General features: G+C 45.6%; 1 protein-coding gene and 1 long non-coding RNA gene across 3 annotated transcripts in view; one reads left to right on the top strand and one right to left on the bottom strand.

Annotated features, from left to right (window-relative positions):
* Nucleotides 1–23,721, bottom strand: part of LOC122209323 (transformation/transcription domain associated protein) — a 113,727-nt gene that overhangs the window by 62,227 nt on the left and 27,779 nt on the right. Inside the window, 13 exon segments of the mRNA XM_042921061.1 lie at nucleotides 1,224–1,292; nucleotides 4,897–5,067; nucleotides 5,404–5,525; nucleotides 7,477–7,573; nucleotides 9,565–9,726; nucleotides 10,213–10,473; nucleotides 11,041–11,238; nucleotides 11,360–11,577; nucleotides 13,989–14,188; nucleotides 15,669–15,820; nucleotides 18,415–18,615; nucleotides 20,902–21,158; nucleotides 22,669–22,834. Coding sequence (XP_042776995.1) covers nucleotides 1,224–1,292; nucleotides 4,897–5,067; nucleotides 5,404–5,525; nucleotides 7,477–7,573; nucleotides 9,565–9,726; nucleotides 10,213–10,473; nucleotides 11,041–11,238; nucleotides 11,360–11,577; nucleotides 13,989–14,188; nucleotides 15,669–15,820; nucleotides 18,415–18,615; nucleotides 20,902–21,158; nucleotides 22,669–22,834 — 2,274 coding nt within the window.
* LOC122209328 lies at nucleotides 1,954–8,174 on the top strand. 2 transcript variants are annotated; one of them, XR_006197558.1, is made up of 3 exons: nucleotides 1,954–2,159; nucleotides 6,089–6,218; nucleotides 7,813–8,174. It is a non-coding gene; the product is annotated as an uncharacterized LOC122209328 (long non-coding RNA). The 2 variants fall into 2 exon arrangements; XR_006197557.1 differs by lacking the exon at nucleotides 7,813–8,174 and adding an exon at nucleotides 7,030–7,164 and having other exon boundaries at nucleotides 1,960–2,159.

Raw genomic sequence — 23,721 nt, 5'->3', positions numbered from 1 at the left:
TCTAGAATCGTGTGTTTCGGGGAATTAACAGCCTATTATAAAACAAATATAAAAAATTTAGAGCAAAAATACCTAGCAGATGAGAGATGGGGAGGAAAAACAATAGAGGCACCCGTACCTACTCCCAAGAGTTTAGGCTTTTAAAACCCACTCTGCTCTCCCCCACCAAGAGTTCCTGATATTCCCCTGTGTATACTGATAACAAACCTTCAAAGAGGTTATTATGGTGGTATTAACGCTCCTAGAAAGTTTGGAATCCTGGATTAGTTTTGCTCAGCTGGCTGTTTAGAAGCAGCAGGAATCAAGACTTACATAAACAAAACACCTTGACACAGAATGGTCAAAACAAAGCATAATAAAGCCAAAAAAAAAAAAAAATTCAAGTTGGGATGAAACACAGCATCCAACAAACAGGCACAGAATACAGAAAGCCACGTTGATCACGCCTCTGAAGAGCTCTAGCATTCCCTCCTTAGGACACTGCCGTACAATTTCACCAGGTGTAACAGGAACTTAGGGAAAACATGATCCTACCGATAGGACAGTCATCAACTTAAAAAATATTTGAGAAGAATATTAACATATACAAATTAGATTCAAAACAGCAAGAACCGTTATTTTTAACAGCAAAGTCTTAGAATGACCAACGTCAGACATGTAAAAATATTTAACTTAAAGTCATAAAAATGTGTTTCGAAGTACTGGCTGTTTGATTTTTGGCAAATAGCTGGGGTGGAGGATTGAGACCCATAAACATACACACCAGTACTTATGTGATGCTTTACTGCATTATCCTTACTGTTTCAAGTCCTAAAATCTATACTTAGTTTTATGAGGCAATGATGATGGAAAGCAATGGAAAACAACAGCTGAGGAATGCACCACCATGCAAACAGCAGCTGCCAAGAACAGTCTAGAAAATACACTTTGTACACTTTAAAGCAAAACTAGAATTAAAAGACTAACATTTCAAGCTTCCCAGAATTCTCATCAATGAAAATGTCATATTAAAGTGAACAAGAGATTTTAAAGAAACATAAAAAGGAATGTTCAATCATCCAGAAAAATAAAGGCAAAACGTAATGCTAATAAAATATGGTCAACAGTTCCTATAAACTAGATTTCTGACCAGCGTCTTAATTAAAAGCACTGCTCTAACACTAACACTGGCAACAGCAGTGCCGGGCACAGCTGCCCTGCCCAGAAGCGAAGAAGTCACTCACGTTTCCGTCGCTCCTCTGGCCCCCTTTATGGGTGAGGACCACCACTTCCATCCACTTTCGTAGATGTTGCTGTTGAAAAAAAAACCACATTCTTAGACATTTTTGCCTCACACAGGATCATTTCAAGGCCTTGCTGTTCTTAGGTGGAAGTTCATATGTAACCATGAATTTCCATCATATTCAATATGAGGACAGCAGCATTCATGTTTGAAATGGCCCAACCACCGAACTGGAGAAGAGAGCAGTTGGCATTTGCGTCACTTCTAGAAGGCTGAGTTTATGCTGGTAGAGTGGAAAACGTCCCGAAACCCGGCCATTCTGACGTTGGGATTTTACTGCTACCCTCTCACTACCACGTCCCTTTGCCCTGAAGCTGTTCATGAGCACCTCAAGGAGCCAGGCGAGGCACCCTGTGGAGAAGGAACAAGCCGACATCATCCCTCCTTGTTCGGCTTCGGTTCCAGTGGGGAGAATAAGGTAAAGTACACAGGTGCCTGCCATGAACAGTCACGGCAAGGGGTTGTCAAAGAGGAACAGGCATCAGCCAGATAAGGGGGTCAAGGTCAGGGAGGGCCCTGCTGAGGCAGACACTCCAGAAGCACAAGGGAAGAGCACACCAGGCAGAGAAGAGGAGAGATAAAGGCCCTAAAGCCACGAATAATGTCTGGCTGAGCAGGAGGGGGCACAAGGTGGGTGCGGGGGGTGGGCTGGGAGATGATCATGGATCCCATCTAGTCAGAGGCTGTACAATTAGTGCAAATACGGAGCAATTCTATTCTGTGCAGGGCAAGGGCAACCTTTGTGAGCTAATAATAAGATTCCGTGTTCTGCGGCAAGAGCCCGAGAAGAGGGATCCCCGAGCCCGGCGTAACTCTGGCCCCGCCTGGGTGTATGCCGGCCAGCCTCCCAGCCACAGTGGCCGGCAAAACCTGGCAGGTAAGCACTCAGAACCTATAGCTAAAAGCCCAAGAGCATCCAAATAACTCAACTATCTTCACTGTCCCACATGTCCAAACTTGTCCTTCAAACACTGATGCCCTGTGGGGAATTAACTAGCTGTTTTAAAGGAGACTCCGGGATAAAAGAGGCTTGGGGACGGATGATATGCATACACCTAAACACTTATAGAGCCAGTGCTCCCAAGAACAGGCAGTGAGAAACACTAAAATACACACACTTTTAAAGAAATTAAATACACTAAGCTAACAACATTCTGCCAGTAAAATTCCTGGAAAGATACTAATCACCAAAATTTTTAAGGTGGTTATCATGAATGCCTATCCAACACACCGAGGTGTCTTCGCTCGTAAAATTATACCAAGGGCTTGAGCCGTTCTCCTCAAAAGCGGATCATGCGTGGCAAGACGAAGGCTCAGTGATGGAACGCGGCTCTGAAGAACATACACAGAAGGGCAAATGTGTCTGTCCTTGACCAGCGTACCAGCCCTGCCCGAGAGCAGCAGGCACGGGCACGGGCACATCAGGAGACCCATGCCGGGAACACGAAAGCAGAGTCGGCACGGACACAGGCTGGTCTCTGGCATGGTGGGTGTCAAATGAGAACGGCCACACCAACAGCAGCTTCAGTCTTTCTTTATCCAAGTACATCAACACTCTCTGCTCCTAGAGAAATTTTCACCATTCTGAAAGCAGCTGTAATGCCAGAGCAGGGGGAGGGGGGATCCCCTACACAAACCAGAAACACAAACCCACGGATTTGACTTCCGGGAAAAGACTCCGGGCCTAAGTCAGGAACTACAGGCTGTGAGGTAGTAAGTCTCTTCACGCTGTTCTAAAAGGTCTGGGTAACGATGTTCACCAAATGAATTCTCAGCTCACAGCAAATCTGAAGGATCAGACTGGCTGTAAAACAACCAACGGATCACAAACACACTGCTTCCTGCAGGCCTGCAAAAACAGCGAGAGGGCAGCTGAGAGGTGAGAGAAATACAGAGACACTGAGAACACGCACAGATCTGACACACAAGTGTGCCAAGAGCTGTGACGTGACGGAAGATAAAGAGCGTAACTGATGTGCTCTCGTTAGGAGGCGATACAACTTCATTTACTGGAACCACATCTGTGAATGTCTGTACGGATGTAAACTGGTGGGGGGGGGGGGTGTGTGTTACGCTTGGATGCTTAACGGGAAGGCGGCTTCCAATCTGGAAGATGTATTTCCATGTAATACCCTGTTTCCCAGTTCTACTCCAATAGGGCAGCAGCTACAATTTTTAGGACCAACCGTAATGCTACCAATTCCCAGGTAGGTGTTTTGGTGATTGTTCGCTGTTTCGGGGTCTGCAGACATGAAGAAACCACACGTGAGGTAAAAGCGGTGTGGTCCTCACACATCTGCACCCCACACACGCTCCATCTGTACCTGTCTACTCCTGTCTACGGCTGCGGAAAACCTGTGCCAAAACCAAAACGAATACCTTCGATATTTTGAGATATCTAAATGGTCAAAGGCTACTTAAGAAAGAAGCATGCCAAGTACATGCACATTTGCAGTAATGTGCCACGAAACCCAAAGTTATTTGTAACCGTGTACTTCCCAGGAGCAAAACTGAACGTACACGAAAGTTAATAGTTGAACCTCCTTCAACTGCTTATGCTTCAAATTTAAACAGGGTCAAACAGATATTTTTATTTGCATAATTATTTCCTTGGTATCTCTAAAAACCCAAAATACTTCAAAAGTTCTTACACATGTTCCACTATTTCACTGTCTACGTAACAGCAGAAGACTGGGAACAACCTAGATGTTCCTCAGCAGGGGAACAGTGAGACAAATTAGGGCACGTCCACGTAAGGGAATAGGAGAAAGGAGTAGAAGAAAGAAGCACTTCATGTTCTCATCTGAAATGATGAGTCGTAAACAAAGTAACAACTGTGTATACGTTGTGCTTCCTTTTGAGGGAAACAAAAGAATATACCTATGTCCTATTTTGAGTATAAAACATCTCTAAGGGACATACAGGAAACTGTTAACACAGGAACCGGAGGCGGCCACTGGAGGACAGGAATGAGGGGGGGTCTTTCACAATAACCCTTTCTTGTTTTTTCTTAATGTCTGTCTGTCTCTCTGTCTATCTATCTATCTATCTATCTATTTATCTATTTATTTACAAAATCGAGAAGATATTCATTTGGTACTTATTTATTTTTTAAATGTTTATTTATTTTTGAGAGAGACAAAGTGAGAACACAAGCAGGGGAGGGGCAGAGAGAGAGGGAGACACGGAATCCGAAGCAGGCTCCAGGCTCTGAGCTGTCAGCACAGAGCCCGGATGCAGGGCTCGAACCTACGAACTGTAATATCGTGACCTGGGCCAAAGTAAGACACTCAACCGACTGAGCCACCCAGGCACCCCAATATCTATTTATTTTTGAGAGAAAGAACACGCATGCATGCAAGCAGGGGAGGGGGAGAGAGAAAGGGAGAGAGAACCCCAAGGAGGCTCTGCATGATCAGTTTGGAGCCTGACAAGGGGCTCGAACTCACGAATGGTGAGATCATGACCTGAGCTGAAATCAAGAGTTGGGTGCTCAACACCCAGGTGCCTCCCCCTTTCATGCTTTTTGAATTTTAAACCACGTATATGTATTACTTAAAAAAAATTACTTAAAATTTCAGGCTGATTAGAGAGTATTTATGCATTTGGCTTACCATCATCTGATCACAAAATTTATCATTGAAGGAGTTTGGGAAGAGCCTGGTAACTGAAGTGAGACGATTCACGACATTCAGTGTCAGGCTTCGATAATCCCCCAGCATCATCAACAAAGGCCGCATATGTGTATGAATTTGATCCACTTCTATGGTAGCACCTTCTAAAAACTATTAAAAAAAAAAAAAGTTACAAAGGAAAACAGTTAACAGAATATACTTTAAAACAGAATGAGCTCATTCAGCTCTAGCAATAAGTGTGTGTTTTCCTTGGAAAATGGAATATTAACCATATACGTTCTGGAAGTTTATGATGAAATGAACGAGACTGCTCATTACTATTTAATATTTTAAAAGGCTCATGAGGACCATGAAACAAATAGAGACGTTATCAGAGTGCAGTGTGTACGAAACAGAGACTTCCAGGCACACAAACGAGGTGAACAGGATGAACCTAAAGGCAGAACTCACACCCGTGTGTGCGCACACACACACGCACTCACTCACCTTTCTCATACAGGCTTCTCCAGCCTCCTGCAGCTCACTATTCGTGGAATTCAGGGCCTTGAAGAGGGCAGCAATGATCTTCTCCCTGGACTGAGGAAGGTAGTTGCAGGCAGCAAGCGCATCTTTAGGGAGACAGATCAACACAATTTCATTATTAACCTGAAAATTATATGAATAATTTCCTTGTCTAAAGGCTCTTACCGATCAACACAAACTATGAATCACTGAACCACCTCCCAAGTGTCCGACCTCAAGAAAGACAAAGGAATACATGGTCTTCTAGCTCACGTACATGTTCAGGGTTATCTAGGAGGGAAGTCAACAGCCTGTCAGAAAGGCCATGACAAATATTACCCAGTCCAGATAGAAGGAAGAAGGGCCGGAGGGGGAAAAGCGGGAGTGCGCACTGACACCACTTCCCCCATCCTCACATGGGGTGAGAGCATGGCTGAGTGTAAGCAGACGCATGCTGGACTGACAGAGGGCTGGCCCTGAACTCTAGTGGTGAAGGGAACACACACACACAGCCCGGCTTCTCTTCCACTATCCATGTCTGACCAGGCAGCCTCCTCCCATCTTGGGGAGTTAAAGGCTGTGAAAATGCAAATATTCATAGAAAAGGGGACACACATTAATCCCACATGTTAGCTGAGAGATAACATCCAAGAGTAATGCCTGTTATTAGCCAACAGGAATGAAAAGCATGCAGAGAAAGCAATCCCGACACAAGCAAAGATTCCAACCGTGGCTGCGGAGCACCCACCTCACTCCCACCTGCTGTGTCGTCCACACCCCAGCCCCTTGCTCAAGCGCAGGTATAATGGTCTGCCTCTTACCTCCTCTACCCCTAACTCAAGGAAGATCTTGGCAATGTTTTATTAGGAACGTAAAACCCAACAGAGCAAGAGAAAAAGTCAACTAAAAAAAAAAAAAAAAAAACTCGTACTGGGTATTTATATATATAGAGAAAGAAAAGAAAAAAGAAAAGAAAGAAAGAAAGAAAGAAAGAAAGAAAGAAAGAAAGGGGGGGACCATTCTAAGTGAGAATTCAAAGGAGTAAAAATTCAACAGTGTAACTGACGTTCCTCACAAAAGCCTAGAGGCGGCAGGATTCTCAAATGCTATGGAGCCACTGAGAAGCCTATACAGGTTGTAGTAAATCTTACTGTATACTCTGATTTGGGTGCAAATGGCAATATATGAAAGCTATGACAATACTTTTTTCTTCTTTTTAATGTTTTTTTATTTATTTTTGAGACCGAGAAAGAGCATGAGCAGGGGAGGGGCAGAGAGAGAGGGAGACACAGAATCCGAAGCAGGTTCCAGGCTCTGAGCTGTCAGCACAGAGACTGACACGGGGCTCAAACTCACGGACTGTGAGATCATGACCTGAGCTGAAGTTGGTCGCTTAACTGACCGAGCCACCCAGGTGCCCCGAGAGCTATGACAATTCTTAAACCAGAGTATCAGAGTCATGACAGAACTACAGAATAGAGATTTAATTATTATAGGGTAAAATGCATCATTTATAAGAGTAAAAAATTATTGAAATCCTAACAATCGGTATAATCTATTGACATCTCATTAAGTAGTTTCACAAATACTTTTTTTTTTTTTTTTTTGAAGAAAGGCAGACTGCCACGTGCAGCGCCTCATTTGGATGTGTCTGGAGTCTTGGAAGCTTGACTACCCTACGTTCTCCTACAAACACAAGTTTTTTGATTCCACCTTAAAAAAGATAAAAAAAAAAAAAAAAAAAAAAAAAACCCAAGGAAAAATAAGATAAAAACAGAGAAGGCGGCAAACCGTAAGAGATTCTTAAATATAGAGAACTGGCGGTTACTGGAGGGGCAGTGGGTGGGGGATGGGCTAAATGGGTGATGGGCATTAAGGAGGGCACTTGTTGGGATGAGCACTGGGTGTCACATGAAGTGATGAATCACTGGGTTCTACTCCTGCAACCAATACTACACTGTACGTTAACTTGAATTCAAATAAATAAAGTTAAAAAAACAGAAAAAGCCGCTGTCTCCCTGCACCTTCATACTCATGACTTAATTTTGATTAACTTACTTAACGCTGCAATTCGCAGAGGTACGAGTGACGGAAGGCTTTTGTAACAAGGCAGCTTTGTTAAAGCGGAGTCCTCAGCCTCACATAAATTTAACAGCTGTAAAAGATACAATAATTTTAGCCTGCTCTTCCTGTCAAGACACAATAACCTTGAAAATAACAGAACACAGCAATCTTACACACACACACACACCACAATCAACGAACTAAATTCAAATCCTAGAGAATTTAATACCAAATGGAACTGAGTTTCCTTCTAAAGCAAACTCAGCCTCAGCAGTGAAATGAGACATTTTCTCACCCATTCTGATACCGTAACCTTTTTTCTCTACACAGGGGACCACGTGAACTGCAGAACTGCAGATATCATGGTGGCAGGTACATCTCCCTCCTTATTCAGAGCTGCTTCCCAACGTCTCGGGCCAGTGCTCGACAATCGTGTGTGTTCTATAATTCAGCATTTCAGTGGTGATACTAGTTTGCCCCCCCGCCAAGTACAGAAAAGTGCATAAAGAAAGAAGTTGAAAGTCACTGGGAATACCATTAGTCAGAGATTCCTGTAGCTACGTTTTATGTTTCTGGACATTTTATCACAAGCCAGCATATATTTATATGTCTAATACCTAAAATACCACATATGTGGTTCTACTACTATTTTCCCCTTCTATTTACATCTTAAAAGAACACTATTAACTTTACTGTTTTTTCCTTAAAGATTCCTACCTAGTAAAAGATTTAAAACAACAAAAAAAAGACAGAGAGTAGAAAGCACTTCAAGCCACCACCCTATTCCACTCCATCAGTACTACTCTCCTCATATAAAACACGTGTGCACACACACATACAGACAACTGTATCTGTATCTACATCTAGACAGAGCGAGTTCCGAACACGACCTGTACCAGAATCACCCGGGAAGCTGGGGGAAGCTTGCAGATGGTAGATTTGCAGGTCTGACCCCAAACTTCCAGGGAGAGGACTCCAGAGGCTCTATTTTTCAAAAGATCCTCACATGTTTTGATGCAGCTGGTACACTGATTAGCACTTGGGAAACCAGACACATTTGCTGAGATTTATCTCCCAGCACTACTTAAGGATCTGGTCTTAAGCTCGGTGAGGAATTTTCCACATGGGTTAAAACACATCTACCTGGATCCACCAAAAGGAAACTTCCTCCCATCCTCTGGTGGCTCTCCTAGAACCTTGGACAGGTCCTATGAGCATCGACTCTTACACAAGGGACGCAACAAGGTATAAAAGATCAGAGCTAGACCACGTGATCATACAATCGTACGTCCAAGCAAATACATAGGACTTAAAGACTCAAGAGGCAAATTTGTCATACCTGGAAATTCAAACTTAGTGTGGACTGAAAAAACTTGCTTATGACCTTTGCCTCAGTTTACTCTGACAATGCCTCCAGAGTATGATTCAGGTCTTAAAAAAGATCAGTCTAGAGACTGATCCCCAGACCAACATTGTATTCTAAGAATTAATGCTTAGAATTTGATTGTATCTATAGTTCAATCTGTTTCTCACTGTCTAATGTCACCCCATACTGGGATGTTTACAGAGACAAACACTTGTTAAGATGCCATCTGCCACTGCCCAAGATGAGGATCGTCAGTATCTGTATTTCATGGAGTACCATCAGGGCCAAATAAAGGCATTCCTGTGAAGTAGGTTCTCCACGGTGCATGGCACATTCTTAAGTGATGAACATATTCAATAAACCGGCCCTTGCTCTGAGCCAGTCTTACTCTGGGCACCAGCTGATGACGGTGATCAGAGCAGATGGTACATCTTTCTCTAGATGACATCTTTAAGGCCCTGGACAGCAAGGTTCCTCGTAGAGGGCTCACACAGTTCTACGGACTCGGAAAACAGCCACACGTGGTTGAACATCTCTGGTCAACAGGCCTGTCACGTACTTACCTGTGCGGCGTGCTGGGCCAGATTATGGTTGGTTGCCTGTGGTCGCCACCTATGCCTTCTCTGAATGCTGCCTGACCAGTCTTTGCGCACAAAGACAGGCTACCAGACACACGTCATCACCATCCACACCACGCCGCACCACCACCCCCCTACCTCTGTGTAGAACACCTTATGTTCCACCACGTTAAGATCCATTGTGAAGAGCCTGGGCTGTAGCGTGGTACAGAACGTGTTCCCCTCCATCAGGCCAATCTGCGCATTGGCAGGCTGGTGTCTGAGCAAATGCTTCTTGGGTGGGACCATATCCTGGAGGACCTGGGAGAGGAAAGGAGGAAGCACTACTGACCAGCTGTCCCTAAAAAGCAAATACTGCTCCTCACAGTACCCGAAAATAATTACCAATTTGAGAACCACGAGATAAAAAGTTATCACGAACGTCCTTCAGTTAGGGAAGGGAGGGGAGGTTCCGTGTGCGAACACCGGATCATAGATAGTTAAGTGTCAAATACATTTACCTCCTGAGTCTCCAGAGTCACTGCTCTTAAAACAAGAGTGACGAGACTGTACTACAGAGACCCAGGAAATGGGCCCTCTGTTCTCCTGACACTGACAACTACGAGTATAGCCACTGATACAAGCACGCCGCTTTCTGCCTCTGAGATCAGAGAGAGCACGTCCAGTAGCACTCCGTGAGGTGGACACACAGTTCCCAGTCATACATCACCTTCAAGTCAGATTTGAAGGAAAACTGTCTCAAAAGTTTTGCTCAAATGATCCTAATTCCAGTGGCAGAAATCTCACCTCTTTATGGGGCTCCATGATCACTGTCACACTTTTCCCAGTGACCTGGGCTAAGACCTGCAGGGAATGCATGGCCTGTTTTCTCACAGTGGAATTTGGAGAGGTGACTTCTCGAACCAAGTCATGTGTCACGTGGTGAAAGGACTTCTCCTGAGCTGCCACGATCTCTTCGGCTCTCTCTTCGTCTTTTAAAGGTGTCGCACACCTCATCAGAAGCTGCTCCAGGGTGGTCTTTGCCATGGCAACCGCCCCGTTGGAAACCTGCAGGCCAGGGACTCCTCAGAACGAAAAGGGCTGTGGCTGAGCACCCGCACCCCTTACACCAGCTAATTTAACAACCCCCGTTCAGTACTTCAGGGGCCAAGTCGCCTTCCTACAATTTCCATAGGTCACTCAGAAGAGAAAATGCAGATCTGGACACACTCCTTATATTTACGTGACAGACGAGCTGGCAATGCCCACTGTATTCTATTTGTTCGAGTTACACCTGCACGTAGGTTCCAAAAAATGCAGCTTCCACAGAAACTCCTGCAGCACCTGCACTATTTAGCTCTATGGCAAGAGTGAGAAGTAGTACTGTTTCCCTTTACAGAGAGATGTGCCGTGTTATGTACTCTGGCCTGTGACTATTCCTTAGCAAGGCAGACAGATATTTAGACAACCAGGGAGAGCCTATGGTGGTTCTGACCTGTCCTTTTATTAAAGATGCCATAACGAAATCTGAGCTGCTAGGAGAGCCCATTTCCAGAACTGCTTCATACTAACTATTCTCCAGGCAAATCAGTTTCTGGAACAGCTTGGTTAGGTTTGGGACCACCCATTACCTACCTCTCCAGTCAAGTCCATCATGACAAAGAGAAGCGCTTTGAGGAACGTCTGCTGGTTCTGGAGAACCCAAGTGAGAGGCAGCCGCTCCATGAGAAATTTAATGGACACCACACCCCCCAGCTTTGCATACCAGGCCTGCTCATAGCAACACGCACACAAGCGTTCTACGATGTAAGAAAACAGAGGCAGCTGGCAGGCCTGGGGAGAAAAACAGAAGCACAAACTATCATGTTACTGCAACTCTTAAACCACCAGTTTCCAGGCTACCCGCAGGCACAAACACCCCCAAAAGAGCAGATGCTTCTCAGTCTTTCCTTACCCTCTCCTTTGAGCCCAGGATGATACTGGCAACATCAAATATCACAGCTAGTGCCACCTCTCCAATCTTGCAAAGCTCCTTTTCCTCGTATGCCATGCAAATGGCTATTGCATCAATAAGGACCAAGGGATCCATTCCTTTGGACCCATTTTCTTCACTGTGGAACATGGCTGTGCTGGGCTGGCTGCCCACCTGGTAGCAAGGAAGCAGGAAAGGACCTGAAAGAGAGGCAGCAGGCATGGGAGAAAGTCAAGGTTATTTCCATGGACGTTCTTGTCCCTCAAATGGCAAAACTACCTCATTTTTTAAATTTTTTTAACGTTTTTATTTATTTTTGAGACAGGGAGAGACAGAGCATGAACAGGGGAGGGGCAGAGAGAGAGGAAGACACAGAATCTGAAACAGGCTCCAGGCTCCGAGCTGTCAGCACAGAGCCCGACGCGGGGCTCGAACTCACGAACTGTGAGATCATGACCTGAGCCGAAGTTGGACGCTTAACCGACTGAGCCACCCAGGCGCCCCAAAACTACCTCATTTTTAAAACACTTAAGTTTATTTATTTTTAGGGAGAGAGTGAGAGTGAGCGTGCGCCTGTGCAAGCAGGGAAGGGGCAGAGAGAGAGGGAAAGAGAGGATCCCAAGCGGGCTCTGCACGGTCAGCGCAGAGCCCCATGCAGGGTTCAAGCTCATGACAGCGAGATCATGACCTGAGCTAAGATCATGAGTCGGATGCTTAACTGACCGAGCCACCCAGGCGCCCCTAGAACTTTTTTAAGTTTATGTTTTTAGGAGTCTCTGCACCCAACATGGGGCTCAAACGCATAAGACTGAGGATCAAGACTTGCATATTCTACCAACTCCAACAGCCAGGCACCCCTAAACTACCTCGTTTTCAAACTAGAGGTCAGGAGCTCAATAAAAGCTCACGCTGGTACTTTTTTTTTTCCTTTTTGAAAGAACTTTTTAATTAATAATTTATTTATTTTTAAATTTTCATCCAAATTAGTTAGCATATAGTGCAACAATGATTTCAGGAGTAGATTCCTTAGTGCCCCTTACCCATTTAGCCCGTCCCACCCCCCACAAAACCCCTCCAGCAACCCTCTGTTTGTTCTCTATATTTAAGAGTATCTTATGTTTTGTCCCCCTCCCTGTTTTTATATTATTTTTGTTTCCCTTCCCTTATGTTCATCTGTTTTGTATCTTAAAGACCTCCTATGAATGAAACCATGTGAGACTTGTCCTTCTCCGACTAATTTGCCAGCACTGGTACTTTAGACCAACTTCTGTTAAATTGCAATTACTTGTAAACTAAGTGGTCTAATTCACACTAAGGTGATTTTTCTGAATTATTTCCGTTATAAACAGCATTCTTTTCAGATTTTCTCGGTCATAACTCAAAAATGCATTAGTTTAAGATGAAAATCACCATCAGGTTCCTTGTTTTAAAAAAATTAGGGAGGGCTGGGTGCCCCGTCGGTTAAGCATCCGACTTCGGCACAGGTCATGATCTTGCGGTTCATGAGTTCGAGCCCGGCATCGGGCTCTGTGCTGACAGCTCAGAGCCTGGAGCCTGCTTCAGATTCTGAGCCTCCTTCTCTCTCTGCCCCTCCCCAACTCATGCTCTCTCTCAAAAGTAAATTAAACATAAAGAAAAAAAAGTAAAAATCATTGAAGAGACCAAGGGGCACAGCACAGAAATGACTGTGGGCTATGCTCTGGACTTCCTGACATACAAATAACAATTAAAAAGCAACTTGGGCCTGACACTCAACACACAGAAAATAACCTGCTATTAATTAATGCCTTGGACGCACCCAGCAAGATAGGCATTATCAAGCAGCTTACAAGTCTGCTGGAAAAGACATTAACGGAGAGACACTGAGGAATGATCTAAAATAAACCTTACAGCATTGACTATCCGGGCCAAGAAAGCCAAGGAGAGATACAAGAGGGAAAGTTCTAGGTGTTCTGCAGTGTTCAAAGGAAGTTGCTTTGCTGCTCTGGAGGGTGAGGGGTCTTGGGAACACCTGCCCAGCGCCGGTCTGGGAGGAGCTGCAGAAGCTGGGAGTAAGTGTTCAGAAACTTACACAGCAACTGACAGCGTCAGGACATTTTACTGCCTTCTGCAAAAGCACCCGTCCGGATGGATTAGGAAGAGAAGCAAAGAGACAAACAAAAGTGGCCCGTCCCCATCCAGAGCCTGAGGGGTGGCAGGGATGACCACTCCAGGAACCGAGAAAAGCACAAAGACTTGGGGGAAGCCAGCTGACAGCAGGAGGACAGAGGGGGAGGCTCGGCCTTGGAAAACAACACAAGAAAGACCGCAACAAGGGGGACCACAAACTTTTACATGCAGAGTGCCCAAAAGTATTCCGCCCCCATTTTCATGAAGAACAAAGGGCCAAAATATTAAACGGACATATTTTACAAATGAAACGTGGTAACAATTTTTAAGTTAATGTTGCACCCATCACTGAAATATCAATTATCCGCAATAAGTGGGGATTAAAAAAGCAAAGGCCAAAAATCAACCAGCCAAACGGCTTCTCTGAAATACCACGCAGTCCTCGTGGAGCTTCGGAAACAGCCCCAGGAAGTCACGCGAGCACTTGCACCGCCCCACTCACCGCACTGCTGGGCAACTGCCACCATCGTGTAGTGGCGGATCAAGCTGGCGACAAAGGGCAGGGCGCTGGGCCGGAGATCCTTAATGACGGCCGACATGAACGCCCCAGTCAGGGCCTGCTCAAACGTCTTCCGAGCTGGAGTGTCCTGTGCTTTGTAGCGATGTGATATGATGACATTAGGGATGGTCTTTTCTGTAAAGCTGAAAGACAAGATTGGATCTGTCATCACAACACCAAAGTCCCGGCCTGATGATGTCACCAGCACTTCTGTTTTCATTTTCAGCTTGCCAACCTTCCCCTTGTTCAGACAGGCCGAAGTGCGTTCATTTCTCTGCTTTAAATCCAGTAACACCTGGATTCAAACAGGATGAACTTCATCAAGAATATCTATAACCAATGGTTCAAGAGATCCCAAGTGTGTTCTACCTAATATGAGCACAGGCAAGGAATCAGAGCAAAATTACACTGTGGCAACAGATTTAGTATCTTTATAGTTTTTAAAGAAAGTGGATGTTGGACTTCTGTCTTTTATAACTAAGTCAAATTCTAAGAAATAAACCAATCACTTGGGGTGCCTGGGTGGCTCAGTCGGTTAAGCATCCGACTTTGGCCTACATCATGATCTTGCTATTTTGAGTTCAAGCCACGCACTGGGCTCTGTGCTGACAGCTCAGAGCCTGGAGCCTGTTTCAGATTCTGGCTCTCCCTTTCTCTCTGCCCCTCCCCCACTCGCGCTCTCTCTCTCTCTCAAAAATAAACTTTAAAAAAAAAAAAAGAAAGAAAGAAAGAAACCCATCAACAATCAAATAGAAATGAAAACTCTTGAAGGCAGCTATACACCTACTGTATGTTGAACAATCACACCATGCCAAGGTGCCCGGGTGGCTCAGTCTTACGCGTCCGACTTCGGCTCAGGTCATGATCTCACGGTTCATGGGTTTGGGCCCTACATTGGGCTCTGTGCTGACAGCTCAGCTTCAGATTCTGTGTCTCCCTCTCTCTCTGCCCCTCCCCTGCTAGCTCTCTGTCTCTCTCTCTCTCTCAAAAATAAAACATTTAAAAAAATAAAAAGAAAAGAAAGGAAAAATCACCACGGGAACTATATCAGACCCGGTTATTAGAGGCCTCACTGACAGTACATGGACCACCCACCACCGATGCTCTGAGAAACGTGTAAATACAGAGCCAAAGTCCCCTCCCTGAAACATGTAACACAGAAAGATTAACACCCACACATGATCACAAAAGACCACCACATAAGGTCATAGCAATAACTGATAAGAACAAAATATAAATATCACATGACAAGCATCTGGGGAATGGAAGGGTCACCATGGACCAGAAAAGCAAAAGATCCGCTGAATGTCTATCACGTGCCCAGCGCTAAGGATATAATGGTTCATAACAGGACAGAAAAGGCCAGGACCCTTGCTCCCTGAAGCTGACAGCCTCAGGAGGCAACAGTCAGACTACAAAGGAGGTAAATTCTAATCCTCAAGCACCCAGTTTCGCCTCTTCATTTTCTCGAAAAGCCCAGAGAAGCATCACTAGGCAGATCACAGGCTGATTTCCCGACTTGACGGAGCAAAGTCCTAGCACCGCGGAGATCCGGGAGGTGCTCTCCACCCTAAATCCTGATGGAAGATGCACCAATCACAGAAAACCATGTCCCCAACATACTTAGGGTGTGCGAGAAGCTGGTAGAGGGCATGTTTATTGTCCTCCAGACTCATCATCGCCACCAGGAAGCACTTGATCACCTCCCACGCCTGCCTTCGGTAGTAAGGCTCCGTGTTGGCACTCTTCAGGCAGTCTAGAGCGGTTTCGATGGCCTACGGCAAGGAAACACAAAAAGCGTAGTTTATGCAGAAATTACCTGACTACAAAATTCTCTCTTTACAAGACAAAAGAGCTTTCTTTATTTTTTCAGGGAACCTACACAGTTATACGTACATTTTATCCTGTTCAATTAGGTTGACCAGGAAGGCTGGGGAGGCATAATCATAAACAAAAATTCACGTGAAGCCTTTAACAGCTAAGAGATTAGCCTCAATGACAATTCTATAGCTATAAACCCTGTGAGCAGAAGAAGTGATGGGCGTTAAAAGATTCATCTACGCTGTGTGTGAGGAAGCAGTGGATGCTGACAGGGCCAGCAGCCCTGCCCTAAACACTCACACACGGTCACAAAGAGCATGACAACAGGTCCTCACTGTTGTGCCCGAGCCCAGGGCACCGCAGCACTGTCCCTCCTCCCACCGCCTCTGCCCTGGTCACCAACAGGTAACAAATCATGTGGAGACAATTTCAGAAGCAGTAAGGATCAATGCAACCTTTGAGCCAATTACCTGCCAAAAGAACAGAGCGTTGTAACGTGCCACAAGTAGGATTATTTGTGAGAATTCGCCAGCACCTGGCTTGGCCATGAGCTCATGCCCTTGGCCCCGGCAGCCCCAACAGCTGTGTGGGGTGCTGCGCGCCCTTGGCCTCTGCCTGCTAGGAAGCCGGCCCCTCGTGCACCCGAAGTCTGTAGGGGAGTCCAGGAGGATGTGGGAGTCAATCTTCAAAACTTGGTTTCTTCTTTGGGGAAAAACTACTTCTAAAGAGATTTTCCTGCTCTGCTTAGTCTATGCAGCATCAAATGAAAGTCAGATACCTTAGTTTTCATGACTAATACCAAGCTTGCCACTGACAGGGCTGAAGCAAATAGTCCTGGGTTAAGAAATTACCTACACTGTGGGAACGTGCTTCAGACACAGGGTGTTCACTTCAGTAACTTGCAATGTAAAGGCAGCATTTTAGCTGTATTCTCTTAGGAGGAAACCAGTGCTTATTTGGCAAATATTTTTATTAAGGTTTGGGGGAGAAGCTAGGGTTGCGTCTCACCCTGAGGCCTGGAGAGGACACCTATCTACGGGCTGGGGGACGGTCAGGGACAATGTGAGTGCTTGAGAAGTGGGGGATACAGGATATTGAGAGAGGATGATGGATGACAACCCCAGAGGGACATTTATCCATGATGGGCATCGTTCCCCATAGATATTTAATAAAGCCTCATTGAAAAAAAAAAAAAAAAAAAATCACAGAACTCACTATGTGGGTAAGGTTTGAATACAGAGAAGTGAACAGGCAGAGCTCTACACTATGACACAACAGGACAGTTAGCCCTGAGCAAAAGGGAGGGCTTTGAGTGGGTCCAGGCCACGAAATGCTGGTTTAAGACCAGATCTGTCTGCAAGGAGTTCAGGAATCCAGCTGGCATCTGGCTTCCTAAAACGGCGGAGTCACTTAGATGCACGTGGAGGCCTACTCTAACACCCTTTAAAAAAACAGTCAGTATGGGGTGCCTGGGTGGCCCAGTCGGGTAAGCGTCCGACTCTGGCTCGGGTTATGATCTCAGTTTGGTGTGTGAGCTCAAACCCGGCATCAGGCTTGCTGCGGTCAGTACTGAGCCCACTTCAGATTCCCTGTCCTCCTCTCCCTCTGCCCCTCCCCAACTTGCATGCTCTCTCTCAAAAATAAACAAAACATTAAAAAAAAAAAATACCCAGTATGTAACGACTAGATAAACATCCTGAAAAGACACGGTAACAAAAGACACTAAGGGTGGGTGGAAGAAGGCTGGCTCTACAATAAGGTGGAGAAGTCAACCTCAACAATGTACATCATGGTAAAGTGGACCAAGATGCATGTGACAAAGGACCAGGAGGGCTCGATGAGGTGAAAGGGGGAAGAGTTTTCAAAATGACAAAGCAAAAGTAGCAGAGTGGACACTCGGGCATGATGCTGGGCACACTGTCTGCCCATTTGCTACCCAACGGGACAGGAGTTCCAAATGGCAGATGGAGAGAGACCACAGAGCTGCCCGCAGAGGGCTCAGGAGCCAGGAGAGACAGCAGGTGCTACATCTGGATAGAGAATGGGAGAAGTGGGGGCTCAGGAATGACAAGTATGGGATAAACTTGGGTTCTAATGACACTTGAAGTAAAGCCTGTTAGGCGGTGAAACGGACTAAGTTCAAGGAAGGGGTGGGCTGGGCGGCACTGTCTCCTGCTCCATCGGGAAACATGAAACTGCTCAAGGGTCCAGAGTTCTCCGGGCAGTACACCCCCACCGGCCTCCCGGTGTTAGGAAAGCCCCTTTGCCACCCAAGTTGGTCCCCCAAAACAGTTTGTCCTTTGACCTAGAAACTCCCTCCCAAAGGGCACCTGCCTGGCTCAGTCAGTAGAGCGTTTGACTCTTGATCTTGGGGTTGTGAGTTAGAGCCCCGCACTGGGTATAGAGCTTACTTACAAACAAAATCTTAAAAAAGAAATTCCCTCGCAAGAAAGACATGTTTTATTTACATATTTTCAAACAGAAACTCACTTTCTTAAAATGAAATGTATAGTATCTTTAAGAAGCTCCTGCAGATTTCCAAATTTACCTTCTCCATCGGGAGCTGAAGAGATGCTTTACAATCAGAAAACTCCACCGTGATACTGGGACCTTGAACCTCGGTCACAACATAGTGCAGCTTCTGGGACTCCTTCAACATCTTCCTGTTACTGCCACCAAATTTACCAAGTACACGATAGGCCACGTGAGAAATGCTATCAGCAGGATTGCGTAAAGTGCGCCATAAAGCCTAAAAACCAGAGTACTTTGATTAAAATCCTTGCAAGGCAAGGCATCCTCATGGTTCACAAATCAAACTTTTCAAGTTATAGAAAATTATACAGCAAAAATTCTTCCTCCCATCTCTGTCCCCCAAACACAAATTTCCCCTTATTAGGAGAAGCCAATGTTATTAATCTTATGTATCCTCCCTGAAAAATTTTAAAAGAAAACGCAGATTTAAACATAAATGTTCTTCCACGCTCCTGAAACACACACAGTAGCATATGATAAATATCGCAGAGCTCAAGAGCAAGAAAACTAAGCAATATATATATTGTCTAAACATATATACAAAATGGGACCAGAAGAGGCATGGAGGGAAATGCTCTTTACTGTTAAAGTTCTTGTCCTGGATTTGATGGTGAGTTCTCAGGTTTTTACTTTGATTAATAGGCTTTATAACTTACAAACAAGATAAATTCCTACAAATAGGATATATAAACAATCTTATACATTTCAAACTTCATGTTAGAAAGGATGGTGAAGGGCGAAAACACAACCATGACAGGCCGCATTCTGGGAACAGGTAAGAAGTACGCGCACCTTGTATCAGTGCATAAGGACCACACACACTCAACTGTTTCCAAAAACTCTTGTCAATCTTCCCACATTCTTTCACCTAAACTATCTAAGTCCTCCAAATTACTATGTCTGTCTAGGGGCACCTGGGCGGCTCATTTGGTTTAAGGTCCAACTCCTGATTTTGACTCAGGACACGATCGCACAGTTCGTGAGTTTGAGCCCCTCGCTGGGCTCTGCATGGACAGCAAGGAACCAGCTTGGGATTCTCTTGCTCTCTCTCTGTCCCTCTCCGGTTCATGTGCAGGTGCGGGCGTGCTCTCTTTCTCAAAATAAACTTAAAAAAAAAATGTCTATTTTCTTAGATCACCTTCCATAACAATACCAGATATTAGCGTCTAACAACAGCCAACGTAAAATCTTAGAATTTTCTTTAAAGCAAAATTTCAACTTTTCTTATGTTCCTAAAGGTCCACCAAGGCCTGTCCGTCAGGAACCCCTGCTGAGAGGTGCTAAGCCACCCCCCCCCCCCCAACCTCTACCACTCCACCCGGCTCCACCACTCTTCACGTACCCTCAGGAGAGGGAATTTCTGCTTAATCCCCCGGGAGGGGGTGGCACTGGGAGCGAGTGCTGGTTAAGGAGACCACAGAGAAACAGACTATGACACTTGTCTAGTGTGGGGGGCGGGGATTACTGGGGCTCCAAAAGCAGGAAGGAGCCTCGCCCCTGTCTCCCAGGACTGTCTGCCTCATGAAACAGCAAGAGGCCCATGAGCCCAGCCCCACTTCCTCCTCCCACATGCTGCTCACCCACACCTGGGTCAGGCCCAGGGTTTGCCTTCCAGAACCAACAGTGCCGTTCTCTCCTGAGGCAGGCTCTCCGTCAATCCTCCAAAGGATGGCTGGGAAAGTGGACTTGGAGGCCCTGACCCAACCGCCAGGCCCATCCTCTCCCACCCAGATGGCACACAGGGTCCCTATCTCAGGACTGGGGAGGAAAGTCTCCCAAACCCAGCTTCAAGTGCACACACTGCAGTTTCCAATCCAGACTCCTGTCTTTTAGGGTTACTGAGTCTCCATCCTTTGAAGCTGGCATTCGGACCTCTAGTTGGGGCCAAATACTCCAAAGCAGAGAGGCAGTATAGTGACAGGCAGCCTACACTTCTAACAATTACTGACTACATTACGAATCCGTAACGACAGCAAAACGTGAAGGCAAAACCTAATATTTGACATACAAACTCTAAGGAAGAAAACATGTTTTCAAAACCATCTCAATTATCTGCTTCATTTCCCTTGACCCGAAAGTGCACACCTGCACTTCCCTCAGGAGCGTGATTCTCCTCACTGCAGCATCCTGAGATCTCTCGTGGACAAAGAAAGTCTCTTCCCGGCAGCACATAGTAACCACAGCACCTGCCCTCACAGGTCATCAACTTAATGAGTCTGTGACCCTCATGAAAACCCTCTGAAAAAAGGGCAACACTGCAAAACAAATGTCTACTTAATACATATTTCTACACATCTTTTCATAAGCCAGGAGACTCACGGAGAGGTTAAAAACTACACCACTTCATCTTGCAGAGAGCCCAACACGGGGCGCAGGCAGCTCACTGGGGCGGGGGGGGGGCCTGTCATTTCCGGAAACACTAGTCTAGAAGCCCCGGGAAAACCGGATCTGTGAGCGCCCGACAGCCGGCGCTGGGCCGGCCCCTGCGAGAACGCACACTTACCTGCATGAGCTCCGCGCGGACAGGCTGGATGTGGTCGTAGAGGAAATCGGGCTGCAGGTTGTCCACGCACAGCTCCAGGGTCCTCAGGCCTTGGCTGACCAGCGTCTGCGAGCCGTTGAGAGCAGACACCAGGGGATCCATTAACATGGGCAGGTAGGGCAGGAGGGAGCTGAGCCGCACGGGCACCGTGAGACACAGCTCCACGAACAGGTCCTTCATGTGCTGCTTGTGCAGGCCGCTCTGCAGCATGTTCAGGCCTAGAAGCAGGGTTTGCAGGCATCAGAGAAGAACATCACCCCCAGACGGGCCAGAGTTAATCGTACAGAATAACTGTTCCACCTTCTACTGTCAACATCAGCGCAATGACAGGAAGACGTTTTAGATCTCATCTACTACATCAGCTAAACCTATTCTAGAACCATGACCCTTCTGTCCGTCAAGTTCATGGTGACAACAGCAGGCTGCATACAACTATAACGTAAGCTATGATACAATTATTTAATGTTAATTAATCCTAATGAGATAGCTAATATCACACATGGATCTTTTAAGAATCATGTTGTTGTTTTTAACAAGCCCGATCCAGAGACACAAGACTCCAATAAGGTACATTCACCTCAAGCTTGAGGTTTACAACCTCACATGTTTTTTCAGGTTTCCAAGAGACCACAGTTGAGGTCTGCTGTAAAATAAACTTTTTTTTTTTAAATCTACTTTCATTTCCTGCAAATGGAGAAGATCTTCCTTCTCACAAAGACAACATCCCTACTTTTTGTGAGGGTAAGCTGAGCTCCTTCCTAACTGAAACATGTCAGATCAGGACCTGCCCTGAGTGCTCAGAGACCAGCTAGAAAGAGAAAGGCCTAGAACAGTGGATGCATCCCAGGCATTGCAGGATGGAGAGAGCGCAGAGAAAAGATCGATCAGGGAAGGCATCACAAAGTAATAGCACTGGATTCAGGGTCCAAAGGAGGAGAAGGAGAAAGGTTAAGTTCCCAGAAGGGGATCCACTCGAACAAAACTAGGTAGGGAGAAATGAGCCTGGGGAGGAGGAATGAGACCCCATAGAACAGAGGACTCAGGCTGGGGAATGACTGGAGATGGGGTTAAATAACAGATGGCAGAACTGGATCATGGGCCACCTTGCAGGGTGGACTCATGGCCATGTTACAGGCAACATGGCCGACTTTTTCCCAATGCCTCCTGGGTACTATACGTTGTAAATGGCTTTTCTTTAAGGATCCCCTTTAGCTCTATATCTTGAAAGCATTCCTGGTCACACCGGAATTGCAGGATTCTGGTTATGTAAGTTTACCTCAAAGTAAAAATACACACTTGTCAATCAGCTTTATAACTGCTTTTTCTCTTCTTATTCTGACTCTCTCTCAAACTAGGGATCCCTGATATTACTACTAAGCCACTAGAAACCACTTTGTAGACTTGCTTACCAAATGCTACAAAAATACAACCAAGTCCTAACCAGGGTGATGGAAACCTTCCAACTCCTGTTCAACTCTTGAGTAGGGAGGGGAAGGTCCATCCCCGAACAAGGGGGCTCCCTTCAAAGTCCTACTGCCTTTAAAGAGAGTAGGACACGGGAACATGAACACATGGACAGACACACACACCTCTGGCAGGGGATTCGTACATATATCCCCTCACCAAGACCTTCATTGGATGCAGAGGATGAATGGACCCCACAACCACAGTCAGCCAAACCCATACATGCACACAAGACTAAAAGGCAACCAAAATCACTGCTCTGACCTTGCAGGAGGTTTGGTAGGAGAGGCAAAAATTCCTGATACAGGAGGTCATGGCTACCTCCCCCAATGGAGCGGAACAGGGCCCGGAGCAGCAGGAAGTAGTTATAGGGCTCTTTGGCAGTCTGTGCAAGTTCCATTGAGCTGTTCACGATCTTGTGCAGGTGGGGCTGCGCGGTGGAGAAAAGGCAAGTTAACATGCTCTAAATGAGGATGGGTGACACCCTCAGAACTCATGCTGAAGGTTCACTGTAAACAGGGATGGAAGGTAGTTCTGACGAGTTCACTCCTAAAGGCAAAACAAAACAAGACCTTTCCATCCTTTATTTGGCTCAGATTAATTTGTCTTGAAATATTTTGCTGGTTTCCACCAGGATGGCTGCAGAAGAAGCGTTTAATAGGCTCCTACGTTACTGTGCAGTTACACGATGTTGAAAAGGTAACACTCTGGAGCAGGAACCAGAGGGTCTGTCCGCTCTGCTCTGCAACTCAATATGGCCACTTCCCTCCTAAGACTAAATAATCAAACAGGATGAAGATGCCCATTTCCTAGAACAATCTAAACGCAGAAAGTAACGGAAAGGAAGTGAAACCTCACGATCAAAAAGGATACACACAACGTCTGGAAGAGCCTCAAAAATTGAGATCGTAAGATCTTGGGAGACTTAATCAAGAAATTTTCTTTAATAATAATAATAATAATAATAAAAGTATTCTATCAGCTTATAGTAACTTTAATTAACATCTAAAGCCAGACTAGCTTTTTATTTTGTACTTCAAATGCTGATTTTAACATGTAACAGGTTCAGCTGCACACGAAATGTTCTACAGGTATGTTTACAGTGAACTGTGTCACTGACATCGTTCCCAATTTGTTGTCATACGTGGCACAATGTACGTATGCATGTATCCCACCATCAGGTTTTATTCTGGTTTGTTGTTGTGCATCTAATATCGGCAAAAATTAAATTTTTCAAAGACACCAAATTGTGTGGACGCATGTTACAGTTAAGCGTTTGTTCTTAGAAAAATACAAGTATTTTTCTTTTAGGTGACC

Source organism: Panthera leo, chromosome E3 (assembly GCF_018350215.1).
Source record: "Panthera leo isolate Ple1 chromosome E3, P.leo_Ple1_pat1.1, whole genome shotgun sequence".
Lineage (NCBI taxonomy): Eukaryota > Metazoa > Chordata > Mammalia > Carnivora > Felidae > Panthera > Panthera leo.
Note: the sequence above shows the minus strand (reverse complement) of the source record. Positions and strands in the feature narration are given on the sequence as shown.